The sequence below is a fragment of the Alligator sinensis genome, unplaced genomic scaffold, assembly GCF_000455745.1.
Source record: "Alligator sinensis unplaced genomic scaffold, ASM45574v1 scaffold402_1, whole genome shotgun sequence".
Taxonomy (NCBI): domain Eukaryota; kingdom Metazoa; phylum Chordata; order Crocodylia; family Alligatoridae; genus Alligator; species Alligator sinensis.
Genome location: NW_005842089.1, coordinates 663,390 through 681,239, shown reverse-complemented (window position 1 = coordinate 681,239; position 17,850 = coordinate 663,390). Strand labels below are relative to the sequence as shown.

General features: G+C 52.8%; 1 protein-coding gene across 1 annotated transcript in view; it reads left to right on the top strand.

Moving 5' to 3' along the window:
* Positions 1-6: 6 nt before the first annotated feature.
* MPRIP (myosin phosphatase Rho interacting protein) overlaps positions 7-17,850 on the top strand; it is a 127,162-nt gene continuing 109,318 nt past the window's right edge. The window contains exons 1-2 of the mRNA XM_006023929.3: positions 7-192; positions 17,015-17,092. Coding sequence (XP_006023991.1) covers positions 73-192; positions 17,015-17,092 — 198 coding nt within the window. The 5' untranslated portion in view covers positions 7-72. The remainder of the gene's footprint in view (positions 193-17,014; positions 17,093-17,850) is intronic.

Below are 17,850 nucleotides of genomic sequence, written 5' to 3'. Positions count from 1 at the left end.
GCGCACGGAGCCGCCGCGCTGGGGCCGCGCTGGCGGGGCGCGGAGGAGCCGCGGGAGGGGCCGGGCCGAGCCATGTCGGCCAAGGAGAACCCGTGCAGGAAGTTCCAGGCCAACATCTTCAACAAGAGCAAGTGTCAGAACTGCTTCAAGCCCCGCGAGTCGCATCTGCTCAACGACGAGGACTTGAACCAGGTGAGTGTGTCGTGTGTCCCCCCACCGGGACGCGTCCAAGATGGGGGGTCACGGGTGGCTGTGCCTGGGCTGGCGCTGAAATCCCTTCCCCGAATCTAGGACGTGCCTCTGCGCGCTTCGCTTCTCGTCGCAGGGGGCAGGGGTGACCCCAAATCCCAGCCTCTCCATCCCTGACAAACCCACGCCCCGGGGGGCGCACCTGGAAGTTGGACGTTGAAGCCCACTTGCCCCCCCCCCTTAAAAGACACAAAGATGGTCCCCGCGCTGCGGATGGGGGGAGCGGGGACGTCTCCCCTTCGCCGTGGCAGCGGTTGTGCCACCTGGGATGAGCCGTGCTGCCCCGGGATGGCGGTCGAGCGGCGCCCCCCAGTACGAGGGAGATGCCGAATTTTTGGGAGGCTAATACGGAAAAAATGTAGCTGGGGGAAAAAAAAATAGCTCTGGTGTACGGGAAGGGGGGCGGGGAGCAAGCGGGAGAGGCTGCTTGGACAAAGGGAACAACCCCCAGTAGGTTTCCTCCTCCTCCTCCTCCTTCTTCTCTTTCTTTTTTTTTTTTTTTGGTAAAGAAAATAATCATGTCCTCTGTTCCCACAGCTGGCAGGGTGACTCACGGGGGGGCTCGGTGACTCAAAGTGCCTCCTGGCTCCGCAGCTCCGGGAAAACAGAGGGCCCGTTTGCAGGGTGTTTTGTTGGTTGGAGGTCGGCCTTGTGTCTTGGCTTCACCCCGGGAGGGAAAGGCTGAGGCTTTCTGCCCGGAGAGCTGGGCCCTCCCTGGCTTTGTTGGTGTCCTGCTCCCGACGCCCCCTTCCTTGTGTGAAATTCAACGTCAGTGCCAGGGGAAGGCTGCCCGGCGGCCCTGCCTCTGTGGAGGGGTGGATTTGACTTGATTTCTGTTGTAATTTCTGCTTTGGGGGGGTAGGCGCGATCGGGGCGCTCCCCATAGCGTGGGGATTTGCTAGGGTCGCTTCCCCACCTCTTTTTGGAGTCGCTCTTCATAGGCTGCATGGCTGTTCTTGGCTCTTGGTTCTTGGCTCTTTGTTTCAAGCAAGGGAGAAGTAATTCTGCTTGAAAGATAAGATGGTGGTTTTGTATTGATGTCAGTGTCTTGAGGTGTACGCGCTCCTGCAAAGTATTTCATTTACTGCTGGTCGGAGTCACTTTGACCTCTTATTCTGTCCCCCAGCGCCCACACACTGAAGACTCCCGCTAAATAGACAGAGCGGCATGGCTTGGTATAGTGGACGTTGATGTAAGGAAGTTATGTTTTCATGCATTCCAGTCATGCGTTACCCAGCCGCTAATATTACAGGGAGACTCGCCTGAGACAGGTTGCCTTTGCTCTCCTGTACGTAGCTGGGCTTCAGGTGGGATATCTTTCATTGCAAGACCTGGATATGTAGATGCCTTTTTCACAAGGTGGTTATTTTTCCATGTATTGTTGGGACATCACTGAATCCTAGACAGTAGGGCGGATGACATTGAACTGGACATCATGTCACGTCTGTGCAACAGATTGAAACCCATGCTCTAAGCATGTGGTAGAAGAGACACCTTATGCCAGGTTCATAGATACAGCTTTTGAGTTACCCAAGTCTGTTCTCTTACTACTTGCCTGGAGGGGAAGATGTGGGTAATTGTTGTATTTTTTCCCCAGATTGCTGTATACATAACGGATTGTATCCCTTTTCCTCGCCCTCCCTACGCCATGTGTTGTCTGGGATTGTAAGCCCTTTGGGGCAGAGACTCTCTTGCTTTGCATGTGTTTGCAAATTCTTGCATCTCTTGCAAACATGCAGTAATAGTAACAGTCGCTCCCTGCTCAGGAAGCTAGTAGGAAAAACCCCCTGAACATCAAGACTAATGAACTTGGATCCCTTTAATAATCATAGTACTTAGCACTTCCAACTTCAAAGCATTGCACAAACCCTAAACCTTTAATCCTCCCAGTGCTATATTTCATGAGTTGTTTTTGTGTGGGACTCAGGAGTGAGTTGTTACAACTGATGGTGGCTTTGTGTGTTTACTGTGCATGAAGAAACTCCATTCTGCCTCTCCTGGCCATGTGTGTGTACAGACCTGTATGCAGGCTTGCTACAGACCCTGCCTAATTACTTTGAAGTCATAGTGAATGAGGTTTTCGTATCTCCAGGGCTCTTTTAGGCTCCAGTCCAGCAAAGCACTTAAGCGTGCATGCAACTCTAAGCATGTGAGCAGTCCCATTGACTTCTATGACCGTTTGCTCCTCCACTGAAACCCTTTAGTTAGGAATCTGTTGCAGTGCTTTGAAGCCCCCCCTGAGGTCCCCAAAGCAGGTCATGACAGAGGGGTTGTATCAAGCTATTCCTTGCTTCCCCTGGTGTGTGCTGTATCTCAGTTGGGGGTGGGAGCTAGAGGTAGCTGAGTTTTGCAAGGTTTGCTGTCTGAACTGGACTCTTGAGATGCTGATGTTCCTCTTTTTGCTGCTTTCTGCCAAGGTCTGTCTTGTGGAAGTGGAGGCCACTGTCTGGGTGAAAGGGGGGCATGGTCTGCTTCTTAAGAGGTGCTAAATGTGCTTGTCTCTTCTTGGGTGGGTGTGAGGAGGAGTGCCCCCCCCCCTCCTTTGGGGTCAGTGGTGCTGTATCATGTTAGCACCTGCCTAACAGGCAGGATCCAACCTTTGTGTGTTAAAGTTGGTGAGCAGTTGCTCTTGGCACAGAAGATGGCCAAGGATGTGTTATCATCAGACCATGAGAAGCTCCAGAGGGCTGTTTACATTGCTTTGCTCCAAATTTGGCTGCTGGCACAGCTTGAGCCTTGTTTGGTGGGAAAGGCACCCAGGGGCAAGTGGGCTGGGAAGTCCCTCTCCCACTCTGGGTGCAGAGGTCTTTACGGGGCAGGAAGCTGCGGCCTTTATGGGGCAGGAAGCTGCGGCTGCCCTTGGAGCAGACAGTGTCAGGCATCTGAGGACTTGCCTGTTGGGGGGTTGTGTCGTGCTTACAGTCGCTGATGTGCTCCAGAGCTGAAAGGTTTCCTGTGAGGCTGTAATGGACTTCTTCTTCCCAGCACCTGCTCTTCATCCCTTGGTTTGGGTGAGGTCTGAGAGCAAGCCACAGATGAGTCCAAAGGAAGTGGATGGGCAGGCTTCTAGAAGGCTCTGGAGGGTGTCAGCAGACTTGTGGGGTAAAGGGGACAGGATATGTTCACTCCCAGACTGCCCGGGCCCATCACTGACACAGGATGGACAAGCTGCCTTGGAGATGCCAGTCTTCTCATCCCTAAACTGTCATCCAGGGCCAGAACCAAGGCCCAGCCAGCTCAGTGTCATGTGTCTGACAGTGGTGAGCAGTCACTGCCTTACAGAAAGTGTGTAAGAAGCAGGGTATGTGCAGAGTGCTGTGCCCCAGTCACCAACCATCACATCATGGGGAGAGGGCTGCCCTGAGCTAGAGGCTGCCTCCCTGGCAGCTGGATGCAGTTGCTCTGCATGAGCCTTACCCATCCTTGCAGATTCACTTGGAGTTGGAAGCATTGTCATTTAAAATGTTCAAGGGACAGTCTCTGGTTAGATTGATCTCTGAGGTCAGAAATAAGCTTCCCTTCCCAGGACAACTGGAAAAGAAGCCCAGGATTTCCAGTCAAAACACCTTTTTGATTCCTTAAAAAATGAAACGCGATGAAACCTTCTGCTGGATCCCAGATGTTGCAGGGTCACGCGAGCCGGGACTGGTTTCTAAGCTCCCTCCTGCTCCCAGTGCCCTTGGCAGTAGAGAGAAATCTCCGTGCAGCCTCAGATGAAGCTGTCTCTCCAGTGTGCTTCAGAATTAAAAAGTTTTCCCTGGGGAAAATGAATCCTGCCCCCTGCCATTTTAAATGGACTAGAAACTCACTCGAAACTTGAGGGAGCTGAGGGAGGGATACAGTGCAAACAGGCAACATGGAAAAGGGTGGGAAGTTAAATGCATTTCTTCTGGTCGAGGGGAATCTTTGTTTTCTCGCAGTGATAAGCAGTATGGAGAAGGGATTTCTGAAGACATCTGTGTTTTGACTGACTTAGCAATGTCCCTTTTAAGATTGTGCCATGGATACCCAAAGGAATACCCAGGTTAAAAATAACGGCCTTTCTCAGCAGCCTCCTGCCCCTCAGTGCCCACCCCCCCTTCCTGCCTAGGAAGAGTAGCTTTATTTTAGTCTCTGGGTCCCTTTGGGCAGTGTTATTATCCAAAGTATTAGTCACTATGTGGGCCTGTGGTCTGCCTGCCTGCCTCCCTCCAAGGAGCCCTGAGCTCAGTTGGCTCCTGGAGTGGTGGGTAAAAGTACAGGTTCCTTCATACTCCATCTTTTGCCCAGGCCACTCTTCTCTAAGCCTGCAGCTCCTTAGGTTTCAGGGGCCTTGTTTTTTTTTGCTTCATCTGCCTTAATGGCCAGCATGGGCACCTTCTTCTGGCTTTCATAGTGGTGCATGGGTAGATGAGGGTGGCACACGGTGTCTTTGAGGGGTAGCTGGTGGAGGGTGAGGAGGGAAGTGAGGAATCTGAAAGATCTTGAGGGGATGGCGGCAGCTCGCATCTCTGACATGATGGAGAGAGGCAGGCAGATGTAGGGAACCTGGAGTGCAGTTTTCTGAGGGGGCTGGGCACTGTCCCTGCTCCCTTTGAGTTCTTCCCTTGGTTTCTGCGGGAGCACGGTCAGGGCTGGGGGGGATGTGCAGAAATCTAGCCCAGGACTGCTTGCTTACAGGGTGATGTTGAACCACATATGCAGGGCACCCATCCTCTTGAGAAGCCTCTTTGCACCAAGAAGGGCTTCAGTGAGTGCGTCTATGTAAGATGCTTAATGCACAGTAGACTAGTTCTACTGCACGTCAGGGCGTCATGGGAAAAACCATGCTAATGCACAGTAGAATTAGTCTAGCACACATTAAATGTCACAAAAAACTGTGCACGCTTGCTACTGTGCACTTAGAGATACTAAATTTAATGTGCAGTAGCAAAGGCTTATTGATGCACTTGTAGATGTGCTCAGTTTTGCTTCTGTAAGCTCCATTTAAGAACCTCCTAGGCTTCACCAGCTCTGAGTTTCAGGCTCTTTGAACCCAGTTTGCTTATGGTTGTGGTTGTCTGTGGGATCGGACTGCCTTGTGCCCTTGTTCTTCTGAGGAACTGATGGCTAAGTCCAGCCTGGCGATCTTGTAGCAAGTTTTCATGGGGCTGAGTAAACTTCCCTCCTCCCCCCAACAGTACTGCCAGCAATGAAAAGAGGTGGATTGTTCAGTGCTTCCAACCCTGGAGGTCCTCTATGCATTGGCTTGTGCCCGAGTCAGATATCTTCACAGCTGGCCATTTGGGGTTCGCATATACATGGTGCATTTTGGTTGCTGAGGGGGAGGAGAGAGGACCTTAGCAAGCAATAGGACCTCAGCCCGCTGAGGCTGGGGTTGAAGTAAGGCCTTAACTGAGACAAGTCCCCAGTCTCGTAACTCACAGTTGCTTTTGCAAGAAGCTGTTCCTGCTGCTAGGGCTAGAGGCGCTCTTCCCTGGGCCAGGGGCCTGTTTCCCTAGCTTGGCCACATCACACCCTGGAGGGCCCAGATAGGCAGGAACAAAAGCTGTTTTGTGCTCTCTTGTGTCACTGTGAAAATACCCAGCGAGTGGCTGCAGTGCGGCCTGGGCATTCCCCACAGCATCTGGGGGGCCTGGGGCAAGGCAAGCTTCTTGCTGTCTCCGTGCTGGGGTTGGCTGTCTCCCCTCCTGCCTTTGCCCCTTGTTTTCATTTATTTGGGAGAGGCAGGGGTGCAGTACGATCCAGCGTCATTTCCTTGGTTTCCCTCGGCACTGAGGGCACTCTAACCTTTCCTGAAAAGCTCCAGCCCTGGAACATAGCCCCTGCCTGCACGCTCGCATTGCTTGCTTGCATCATGCTGCAAAAATCCAGCTGTAATTGCTTAATTATTAGGACCAAACAGGGGAAGATTCTCTGAAAATGTCAAACCCGCCTCCGCGAGCTGCAGCAGTGGGGAGGACTCAGAACTCAGCAGCTGCTTGGAGATGGCAACAGCCCGTCCAGCCAGGAGATGGCCTTACCTGTGGCATGGGAAGGAGTTCCAGGGAAAGGATGGCGTTTCCTTCCTTCTATAACTCCTTTCCTTAAAGGTGGTTTCCCTTCCCACCCTACGCAGAACGTCCCTGCAGGAGGAGCAGCTCAAACGTGTTAATGAGGTGGGGGAGGGTGCCAGAGGCATCTCTGGATGTTCAGGCATCCTGCAGACGGGAGTGAGGACAAAGTGCTTGGTTTGTTGGTGTCAGTCTGTTCTTCCCCTGTGGCTGGGCACAGGAGCTCTGCTAAGGGACACAAATTTGTTCCTTGTGTGGCTGTTCTGGGGCCTGAAGTGGCTCCTGCCTTCTTGCATCAGCCTGAGGTCTTTGGAGAGCAAAGTCCTCTTTGTGTCCCAAGAACAAATGCTGTATTGGCAACAGCTGTGCAGCTTCCCTACTCCCAGCTCCAGGGCACAACCCTGACCTGTGGGGACCCTGCTAGTTGGGAAGGAGAGAGAGAGAGGTCAACGTGTTTCAGCTGTCCTTGGACTTGCCTTCGAGGTCGCTGAGCTGCAGTGCCAGCCGTTTGCACACACAGCTACTTGCCTTGTGTTTGCAAAGCAGGTGTGCTGTGAAATGGGGGGTGGGGGGGCTTTGGACATGTGCCTGGTTCTTGGAAAATCAGCCCACTCACGTCGTTCCCAGGTTAGCTGCCCCTTTTGGGGAAGGTCAGGCCTGTTAATCACCAGTGGCTATTGTCTGACCTCCAGAGAGGCAGTAGCCCCTTCTTGGGATGAGATCTCTTGGATTCCTAGGGGAGTCCCATTGCTTGGATCACCTGGGATGAGATGGTTCAAAGCCCTCTGGTACCTTGTCCAACACAGCCTGCACCTGACCTTGTCCCAATCGCCTCATCAGACCCTCAGTGCTTCTTTGCCCTTGTTCTGCGCCAAGGAGTGAGCAGAAGGGGCCTTCCCTGCCACCTTCAGTGTCATCTACTGGTTACAGGTTGCAGTGGAAGCAGCCAAAAGCTGTTCCAGCCCTGACTGTGATCTGTGGGAGACTAGAGGAGCAAGAGGAGTTTATTCCAAATGCTGGAGCCCCTGGCAGGCACGTGAAGTTGGGGGCTGGCTGGAATTGGGGAGAGGGCTCGAAGAGCAATTCAGGGAGCTTTGCAGAGGTGTTGCATTGTGCTAGGGAGCATCTTAACTCTGCTCCCTTCTTGTTTCTGTAGTCCCCAAATCCCTCCTGCAACCAGGTCTGTCTGGGGAGGAAAATTCTTTGTTTAGCTGTAGAGAAAAAGGAAGACTTTTTGTGCTTGAGGTCACTGCACCTCAGTCCTGCCCTACAGGACCAGCCCCTCCTGCTGTCCCCATCCTGAGAGCACCCCACATCTATGCTTGAGCCACTCAGACTTGTTCTCTCGTTTATTTGGCTTCTCTTGTGGGACTAAGGGCCGGGGTAGGGGATTGTATTGAGGTCATATGTTTGCTGCTAAGCTGAGAATGAGCAAACTTATGGCCAAGGCCTCCCTTGCAAGGGTCACTGCAAGAGAGCAGAAGAGGGGCTGGCAGGAGGGACCCCATAGCTGGGTTGCAACTGCCTTTAAAATAAGAGGTTGTGGGGTAGGATTGTGTCTAAACCAGATGGGGGCCAAGGCTTCACTTCGCTTGGCCTGTGCCTGGCCCTGCAGGAGGCCGTAGTCGTCCAGGTGGGCCCGGTTCACAGAATCTGTACCACTCGGTGTTTGCGGTGGGGTCTGCACACGGGTGGAGATCAAGGCTGTGCCTGGATCTGATTAGACCTCAGGGCACAGGCTGAATGAGAGCTCTGCTTATGGCCTTGCTTTTATTAATAGCTTCCATTCTTGGTATTTTCGAGGTCGGCGGTGAGTGATGTTTAATGATCTTTTCCTGTCAGAGCTGCTCTGGCTGCTCTAGTGCCAGCGCTTCCTGGCAGAGCAGCATGTGAGGGAATGGACAGCCCCCCTCCAGACGCCTCTGCCTTGTTCCCATGCCCCTGCCTCTCCCTTCCCCAGCGCTTGATGGGAGTCTTACTAGTCCTGACTCATCCTGTTTGAGCAGCCTGAAGTCCCTCTCGCCCCTCGACTCTGACTTCTGCAAGTTCCTGAGCATTTGTGTGGATTCAAAGCCTCCCACCCATGGGATGGGGAGTGAGGCCAGAAGGAGGCAGGTGGGGATAATGGTGCCAGCAAGGAAGTGTTTGCGTTCCTTGACTTATCCGTTGCTGCTGCCTTCCCAGGGCAGGGGCTGGCAAGACAGCTGGCATCCTGAGTGGATCTGTTCTGCCTTCTCTCTGACAGGAGGGTGGGGGTTCATCCAAAAGGCAGAGGTGGCTTGTAATGAGGAGAGGAGGGGCAGAAGCCATCCTACCTGTCTGGGGTGGGGCCTTGCCAGGTGCGGGAGCATATGGTACTGCAGCAGAGGAGGGCACATCTTCACCTGAGGGGCCAGAGGTCAAGCAGGCTGACCTGGACGTCCTGCTCATGAGCCTAAAGCTCTCTCTGCCCTTTCCAGCAGTAGGAGCAGCAGTCCTAAAGAGTGCCCTTTGGTTTCTGGGCATCAGGATGGAAGCAGGGATTTGTACCCCAGTACTCCGGTTTGTGCTTGCCACATCTCCAAATGCAGGGGTGGGGGGCATGAATTCCCTACAGCACCACCTCTCGCAGATGATCTGCCACTGCCGAAAGGCCCTGCATGGTTTCTAATATCTAGCCCCTCCCCTTTCTGCAGGTCTCTTGGAACAGGGCCGGAGGGCAGTTTTCATCGTGTGAATTGTGGGACATAGGCCTAAGCGGCACTGGAACACAGCCCTTCTCTGTTGCCGGTCACCCAGGGACATGCCACAAAGGGGGAACCGTTATGAGCTATACTTAACAGCTCTAGAAACCTAGGTCAGAGCATCTGGATCCCAAATCCAGAAAGGCCCCAAGAACGGGTGTGATTCCAGGGAGATGGGGTGCTCAAGACCTGGTTCCATCCCTGGAGTGATGCTATGAGTGAACATACCCACTCTGGCCCTCCATTTTTCCTTTCTGTAAAAGCCCAGTAATGACTCCTAGCTTGCCCAAAGTACCTGGGATGAGTAGGGGAAGAACAATAGCTGTTGCTAGCATTGAAGTGTCTGAAAAGCCCCTGGCAAACCTCAGCGATAGAGGCTTGGGCATTGGGGGTTCTTGACTGTTCCTGCGAGTGGGACTGCACGCTTGGTTCCAGCTGACACCAGACCCTTACAACACTTCTCCATGTGCGTTTCTTTTTTTCCTCACTCAATTGCCAAATTGTCAAAAGACCAAACTTTGAGCAAAAAAAAAAAAAAGAAAAAAAAAATCCTGTCTGAACCCAAGACAGGCTGATTACGTCTGCGGCAGCCTAAACAGATTATCCCAATCCAGCATGTGCACAGTGCCAGGAATCTTTCCCAGCGAGTAATTCAAACTCTCCCTCCCAGCCCGGTCGGGAAGGCTGCTCCAGGGGAATTCTTCACCGTGGCTGCTTCAAGCTTTTGATTTCCCCCGTGTTCCCGGCTGCTTTGGTGTTACTGTCAGTGTTAGCCCTGTTTTGGTTAGGAGGTGAATCTGGCTTTTACATACGGCCTGGTATGAAGGCCTTGGCTTTTTTGCTGCTTCAAGGTTTTCTGTTCTGTGCTGGTTGCTTCCTTGTTGGTCTTTGCCTCTTAGAGTGAAGGGGCTTCCCTTAGAGGTATCTTTTCCCCCAGAGTGCCAGGCTCAAGATGGTTTGGTCAGAAGAGTTCCCAGATGACAGTGCTGGTGCAGGTCTCTCTGCTCACCAGCTTAGGTGCCCTGTGCCAGGCTGCGGTGAGCTTGGGGTAAGTGCTGCCTGAACGTGGTCCAAAGTTGGGTTGCGTAGCTCTGCGTCGTGGTGGCAACAGCTCTGCTGACAGTATCTGACTGTTCTTGGGGTCTTGTCAGTAGGCAATTCTTGGTTGCACCTGGGGTATTACTGAAGATTATAACCATATAAAGTGGGGCTGTGCCCAGACCTCACAGCTGCCCCTAGAGCCTGTCAGCTCTTTACTCTATCCCTGCCTCTGGTGAGAGCTGGGTGGGGGGATGCAGCAGCTCTCTCCAGCAAGCTGCCACTTCATGGCCAGCCCATGTCTGCGGTGACTGGGAGTTGGGAGGTGCGAATGAATCTTAGCCCATTTCTTTAAGAATGGACAGTTGTGTCCCAAACCCCACTGATGCCATTTGCTAAACCCCACTGCTGTCTTGGCTGTTCTGCCAGAAGCTGGTAGTGTGGACATGGCCTGTGTTGAGTCAGGGGTTGCAGAGGGAAGGTCATCATCACAGCTCCTCCTAGCACGGACCCAGTTTGTAGCAGCACTGCTGTACTGACACTGGTGCAGCTTGTTTCTCCAGGAGGAGCAGATGTCTCCCTGAGGAGTGTCATGCAGCCATAGAGCACCCCTAGGGTGGATGTGGCTTGAGCAGAGGCCTGGCAGTGCATGGATGTGGTCGTTGAGCTCCCTTCAGTCAAGCAAGCACCACCTCTTTGGGCCTGGGTCCTCACAGCTGCCCAGCCGGTACCTCTTGCCAACTAGCATCCAGAATACCTCATCATCGGAGCCATTCTTCTGCTGTTTTTACCTTGGAGGCCCAACGAGAGGTGGTTGAGGAGCCAGCCCCTCCATCCCAGGCCTCCTGCCGACACTCAGGTTCCTGAGGTTGCAGGAGCTGGGTGGTTCCTGTCCAGAGAGCCAGGGATTCCTGGGCAGTGTCAGTGCGGCAGCTTGATAGCCTTGTGTAAACGCAGCGGGGCCACTTCCTTTTCCACTTCCTCCCATTCTGCGGCCTCATGGGCTGGCCTGGAGGCAGCCTCTTCCTTTTGACACAAGACAGGCCTGAAAACAGCAGCGCTAGGCTCAGCATGGAGGGAAGACATGCACCTGCTGTCCCCGTCTAGGGCTGATGGGTCCTGGAGTGAGCAACCACTTGTAAATGCCTCTGTCAAGGTTCATTGATAAGAAAGGGGACAGAGCTAGGCCTGTGGCTCCTAGTGGTGAACTCAGCTCTTGGAGTACGTTGTGGGAGAGGGCAGAAAGACTCCCTGGCTTCTTGCATACCTGCTGATTGCCAAGAGCACGGCATTTCATCTCAGTTTCTCCAGGCCCTGTCATGGAAGGAGCCTGCACCTGCCCCTTAGTTGCCCCCTTCTTGAGGATGGAGGCTGAGCAAGACCAGGCTGAGTCAGTGACCTTTGTGTGCCAGGCAGGTGCTGCAGGAAATGGGGCTAGTGATTCAGATAACGTGCTGCTCTGAGTCAAAAACGCTGTTGCTCCAGTGCCACACGACCCAAGTCCTACTCACTTGTGGCCATTAAAGCATCTGTGGCTTTTTTTTTAAGGTGGGTGAGGATGTTAGCTTTGGCCAGGCTCCAATTGGGGCAATATCCCTTTGCTGCAGTTTCTGTTGGGTATAAATATTTTTCACTTCCCATGCTGTAATGGATGCCACCACACCCTAGGTAGCTGCATTTCAGTGTGAGGTGCAGGTTTCTTATCTGCCTGACCTGGGTGTTGCATGGTTTGCTTGATGTTTGTCAAGTGCGTTGAGATATCTGGAGGAAAGGCGCTGGAAAGCTGGTTAAATATTATTACTAGTCACACGATTCTGGGAAAGCAGCAAATAGCAGCCCAGGGGACCTGCAAAATGTGCACGCCTCTTAAGTGGTCACACCGGCGTCTCTGGGAACCTGTGTGGCCTCAAATCCAGTTGGCTCGATCCTGTTACAGAAATTCAGTACTGTTCAGCTTCCGTTTGGCGCTGGTTGGCTTTATCATGCTCACCCTTGACCTGTACTTGGAGAAAACAAGCTGTGTGCAGAAGTCGGTGCTGGGCTCTGGTTTACTTCCAGGGTGTTTCCATCCCCTGTAACTCACCTGTGCACAAGCCTGCTCCAGTGTAGCTAATGATACAACTTGCCGCCCCCTTCCCCCGCAGATGCACTTGCTTGGGTGTGAGAGTGGCTTGGTGTTGTTTAGCTTAGGCCTGATTTATAGCGGATTTACAGCAGAGCTGTGAGTGTTTCCATGCTTGCAGCTGCTCAAGAGTGACAGACCCTCCTCTTTCAGCTGGAAAAGCAGTGCCAGTCCCCTCACTCAAAGAAGGCTTCTGCTACCACAGGGCAGCTGGCAGCAGATGTGTCTAGACATGCCCATGCCTTCTGCTAGCTGCTCCCCAGAGTGCATTTCCCATCCTGGTGGCATAGCTGCTGCAATGAAGCCCCATGGCTCTGGCAGGAGCCTTGCTGTGCACGTTCTCTGGCGGGTTTGCCCCTGCCAGAACTTTTGGTGGCAGAAGCAGCCTATTGTAGACAGCCTCTGTGTCTCTAGGGGCCAGCCTCCATGGGGTGTGAAGCCAGGACAGCGGTGTGGGGTGTAAATCGCACGCCCGGTTCCATTCGGAAGCTGCATGCAGACACTTGTTCCTCCAGCACGCAAGCCTCCGGGTTCAGTGCAAGTTCAGTCCACTCTATCAACTTGCCTTAGCTAAATCGATATAGAAGCCCTGTGTGGCAGGGGCATGTGCTTCAGGATTAGAGTGCTTTTCATATTGATTTAACTAAGACAGTAACAAGCAGAAAAGTCGTATCATAGGAAAGACTTAAATTACCTTGAAATAAGGGACTCTTCAGCTTGTAATGAGCATCAACACGTAGGCTTTAAACCAGCCTGACTTGTGGTGTGACTTACAGTCAGTGCAATTGTCTCTGTTCCCTTTCCTCTGCAGACAATCCCTCACTGGCTTAAGCAAATCCAGATAAGCTTGGTTTAAACAGATTCCAGGGTTCAAGCAGTCTTTTGTGTCGGTTTAACCAAACTGGTTTGAGAGAGCATCTTAGGTTGACTTCGTGGGAGCTCCAGGGCAATCTCTTCCTGAATAGGGAAGCAGGCGTGGGGTGTGAGTTTCTGGCTGTGCCATGTTGTTGTACGTGGATGTACAGTAGGGAGTTAATGTGGAGTAACTAGCAGGCTGTGCGGTCATGTCCCAGTTTACTTTGCAACAAGAATTACTGTGGGATAAAGTGTGTAGAGGTATTCTGAGCCTAGGAGCTGAGTGGGAGCAGATGGGGGGAGCTGTTAGCCAAACAAGAGATGCCTTTAGTGGTAGCTGGGGAAAGATGGAACGCACCCAGCTGAGCAAATTAACCACAGCCTGCTTGGAAGAGAGGAGGCTTGGATTTGCCCTTAGGGGTGGGGAGCTTGGCCTGACAGCTCAGAAAAAGACCTGGCATTGATCTGCAGAGCTTCGTAGCACCTTCCAGCACAAGGATAGTTCATGGCTACTCGGAGGAGCCTCTCTTTGCCAAAACAGCCACCTTCCTTATGACACCTCAGTCATTTAACAATGCAGGGTAGCACTGGTGCTAGTTGTACTTTGCAGTCCTATAATGGCACTGATGGAGGTACTCAGATCAATTTGTAGATATCAATCCACGCACCACCCCTGGGAAGGTGCTTTGCCCACCACTGAAATGCAGCCACTGATGGGGTGGACCCCAGGAGCTACTTAGTAGCTCTTGGGAGTTCAGGGCAGGAAGGGAGGGAGGGAGGTCTGAGTGGTTTTAATATGGTTCTAACATGCTTTGGTTGCTTCCTTTCTATTGGTGTGATGCTGTGTTGAAAACCAGAGTAGGACTTGCTTACCAGCTCCTGCTCTCTCTTGATAAAGAGGATAGAAGAGGGGAGGGAAGGATGGTCTCCCAATGCAGGTGAATGGGCTGAAGGTTACAGTTGCCACATGGGGGAGAGGAGGCTTTCTGATGCAGCACTTCTCACTTCCCATCATCTTGTTACTGTGCGTCTATTGTGCTTCTGTGACTCCCATCCGTGCAGTGTCTGAGCACTTTCTGTATTCCCTGCCTCCCCTTGAGGAAGGACAGGGCTACTAGCCTCACTTTGTAGATGGAGATCAGTGAGACAGGGATTTGGCTGGAGTCGCATAGGAAGTCTGTGTCAGGGCAGGAACTTAAACCCTGGCCTTTTGCCGCCCCGCAAGTGTCCAGATCTGATGCACTGCTTGAGTGCTGTGAAAGTGGCATTTAAATCTCTCAACTGCCTGTTCCTTCTTGACTTTTGTCCAGACTGATAGAGGGTTAGAAAGGCAACCTTGACAGTGGGCTGGCCAGCTTCAGTCTCTGGTTCTTGGGCTCCAGCAGCACCACGCTGCATGAGATGTTGGCCGTGACTGAAGCTGTGCCCTGCCTGCAGATGGTCCTGGACTGTAGTGATACCCAGAAGACAAGTGAGGGTCTGGGCTCCAGAGATCTTGCAATGGGAACATGCTGTTCTCCAGCTGAGATGCAGCCTGTTTGGGAGCAGGTGGGTCATCAGGAGATAGCACAATGAGAGAGCAGGCTTGGCAGGTGGAACCACCTCCTAATTACTCTGCGTGTAAGGAGTGGCAGTGAGAGGCGGTACAGTCAGGGGATGAGCACGCTGGGGCGTGGGAGGGGACTGGGTGGAAAGGTAAGCTGGGGTGGGGCGGGGGTGCGTGCTTGGAGCCCAGGGAGGAAGGAGACGGGGAGACCTGGCTCATCTCAGGGACAGGAGCTGTGAGACATGGTCAGACGCCGAGGGGCTCTTGGCCGTGCTGCTGTGGGGGAGGAGGGTGCAGAAATCCAGGTGAGCTGTGAAGTGCAGGTTGGGCTGCTGCTGGAGAATGGAGGGCAGGGACCTGATGGAGGTGTCTAGAAGGGGTCTGGGGTTTGCTGGGAGCCTGAACATTTGGGGTGGGGTGGGCAGAAATTATAGTACTTGACTTTTCCTTGGAGGCTTTCTGAAAGGGCTTCCCAGAGTTCAGGTTCTGCACAGGGGAGAACAAAGTGGGGAGAAGACTGGCTGGGGTGTGGGGGTGATTTGGGTTTACACTGTGTTAGAGCACCTGGCATTAGGAGCTGTACAGACATGCAAGAGAAGGGTGTTCCCCAGCCCCTGGAAGGTGCTTTCTATTTGGTGGGGGAATTTTTGAACAGCAGGTTTGGAAGCTGAGGTGCTAAGGATGGTGGCAGACTTGTCGGCTGCAATTGCAGGAGTGGAGAGGAGGAATTTAGGTACCGGGTCTTGGATGCTGGCTTTTGGGGGGTGGCAGAGCCTCTGAGCCTGGAGAGATGGAGTCGGGAAGGATGGAGGGAGGCTGCAGGGAACAGTCCTAAATGTACCCCATAACCAAACTAAAGACCCAAACAAAACTCTTGGAGAAGGTCACCTGCTTCTCAGGCAGTGACGGGATCTTGTTTCCCTGCTCTTATTACAAGCAACACCTAATATTACCACATTGCTGAATGAGACTGGGGAATAGCTGTACTGTCTTCCTCCCCTGTATGTGCAGCATAGAGCCTCCCTCTCTTGTCAGACCCTGCACACCTCGTGTGTGCTGCAGCTTTGGATATAAGGGTGATTTTTCTTCTGCTGTTTGCATGGATTTTTCCCCAGGGAAATTTTTTTTTCTTTTAATGTTGCAAAACGCTACAGGAACTGGCAGCAGGCATCCTGAATAAGGGGTGGGGTGGGTGGGCTGAAACTGCTTGGGTGTCTGCTTCTGTTGGCAAGGCTTCATGGTGATGGCATTGCTTTAAAACAGGCTTTAGATTATCAGCCTGCCTTCACCTCTCAAGTCTGGTGCATGCAGCTCTTGCCCCTGCCGTGTCTGTGATTTCCACTTCTTCCATACCGCATGTACACATGCTGGTTGCGGTGGGTCTGTGGTCACCAGCTGAGTGTCTAGCATGTTGTTCCTTGGAAAATGGCACGTTCAGTGGATAGGAGTTAAAATGGGGACAGAATGAGAAGGGGGCCATGTTGATAGCCCAGAGCTTTCCAAGGAGAAAATCTCAGAAATGAAGATTTGACTTTGGAAGATCTTCAGGCTGCTAAAAAAGAGTGTGTGCGCATGTGTGTACATGTATGCACAGTGGTGCATGTGTGTACTTGTACGTACAGTGGAATCAGAACTTCCATTGGGAGCTTGTTCCTCCTCCACCAGTGAAGACACTAGTTCAGGGAGCTGAGATCTGCTGCTGCTCATTTATTTCCAGTTGCTCTTTCTTCCTCTTTATTGCTATTGGCTGCATGGGCCATTTTCCCAGGCATTAAAGTGACAGGGAGGGCCCCTTCTGTACAGGAAGGTGCCGCTTGTCTGCATTGATGGTGGGGGGGTGGGGTGCTTTTCCATACAGTCTCCAGCCAATCCAGGAAGGCAGCCAGGCCTGAATTTCTCCCTTCTGCTTTTTATTAACAAAAGATGTGGCTCTTCAGGAGAGGTTGTTTTTCATTGAAGAGTATCTGGAATAAGAAGTTTGCTGGAGTAGTGACTTGATTTCTTACCTCTCACTTAAATTAGCTGCTGTGGAGGTCACCAGTCTCCCAGTGCAGAGGTTCATAACGGCTACAGGCCCTGATGGGGCAGGGGGTGTCTCAGAACTGTGGTCTAGTTCCCTCATGACCTGACTTTGGCCTGCCTCCTGTCCCATGTGCCGTCCTCTTTCTCTAGAGGTCTCTCAGGGTTGCTCAGCCGGCCAGCTGCTATGGCAGGATTGAGTAAGGGTAAGCATGGCCCTCCACCTCCTCCCAGGATCTAGAGCATGAAGCTCAAAGCTGTTTCTAGCCAACCTATCAGCTGGATTAGTAGATTCTTAATGAAGCATCCAGGCCTCCCAATGTCCCATGGGCTTGCCAGAACCAGCCCTGAGCTCTCTCAGTAGGAGCTCCCTCAGCACGCCCTTGGTGTGGTGACTGTCTGCCTGACTGGTCTTTCTGCTTCTTTGCAGGCGAAGCCCATCTACGGTGGATGGCTCTTGCTGGCTCCGGAAGGCACCGACTTTGACAACCCCGTGCACCGATCCCGGGTAAGGAAAGCAGCACCTTTGTCCTTGCTGTCACGGTTGCAGTTGCGATGGATGGATAAAGGGCTGCCTGGGTGGGCTGGTGTGGGGAGGAGCTGGGCTGGGTTGGGGGTGGAGGAGGATAGGCTGGAAGAGAAATGCAGGGAAGAATTCCAAGGGGTTCGTTGCTCCTTCGCTGGTCCTGGCTCCTCTTTCCCTTATGCTCAGCAAACAGACTCAGTCCCACGTGTGCCCTGCTTTACTGTTGTGTGGGGGGAGGCTTGATTAATATTGTGGGGATGGGGAAGGTGACATATCAGCTGATGGGCAAAACGTCCTGTAATTGTGTGCCCAGTGTGTGCATGGGGCAAATGTCAGTGGAATATCCCTTAAGGTGGACTTCTCTAGGTAGGGAGCTCCTTTAGGGAAAGGCAAAGGTATAGCTGTTCTCTAATACTCCCAGTGCAAAGACTGTGGATAGAGCTGGATTTTGCTGTCTGCACCTTGCCTGGGTGGTGGGCGAGAGAGGCCCTCCATCACAGTAGCACTGTGCAAGTAGAGTAGGGCTGCAGATGGCATCGGTGCTATCATGAGCAGCAGTTTGTTCCCAGCTCCTCTGAGCTGGAGAGACTGGCCAGATGGGCTTGGCTGACTGTAAGCTGCCAGCCAACCAGGACTCTCTGTCTAGTGCTTCAGCTTCTTTCCTTTCCATCCCATAAAGGGTGTGTGGCTGCAGAGCTGCATCCCATAGACCACACGTTGCTTCTGCCAACTCTGAATGT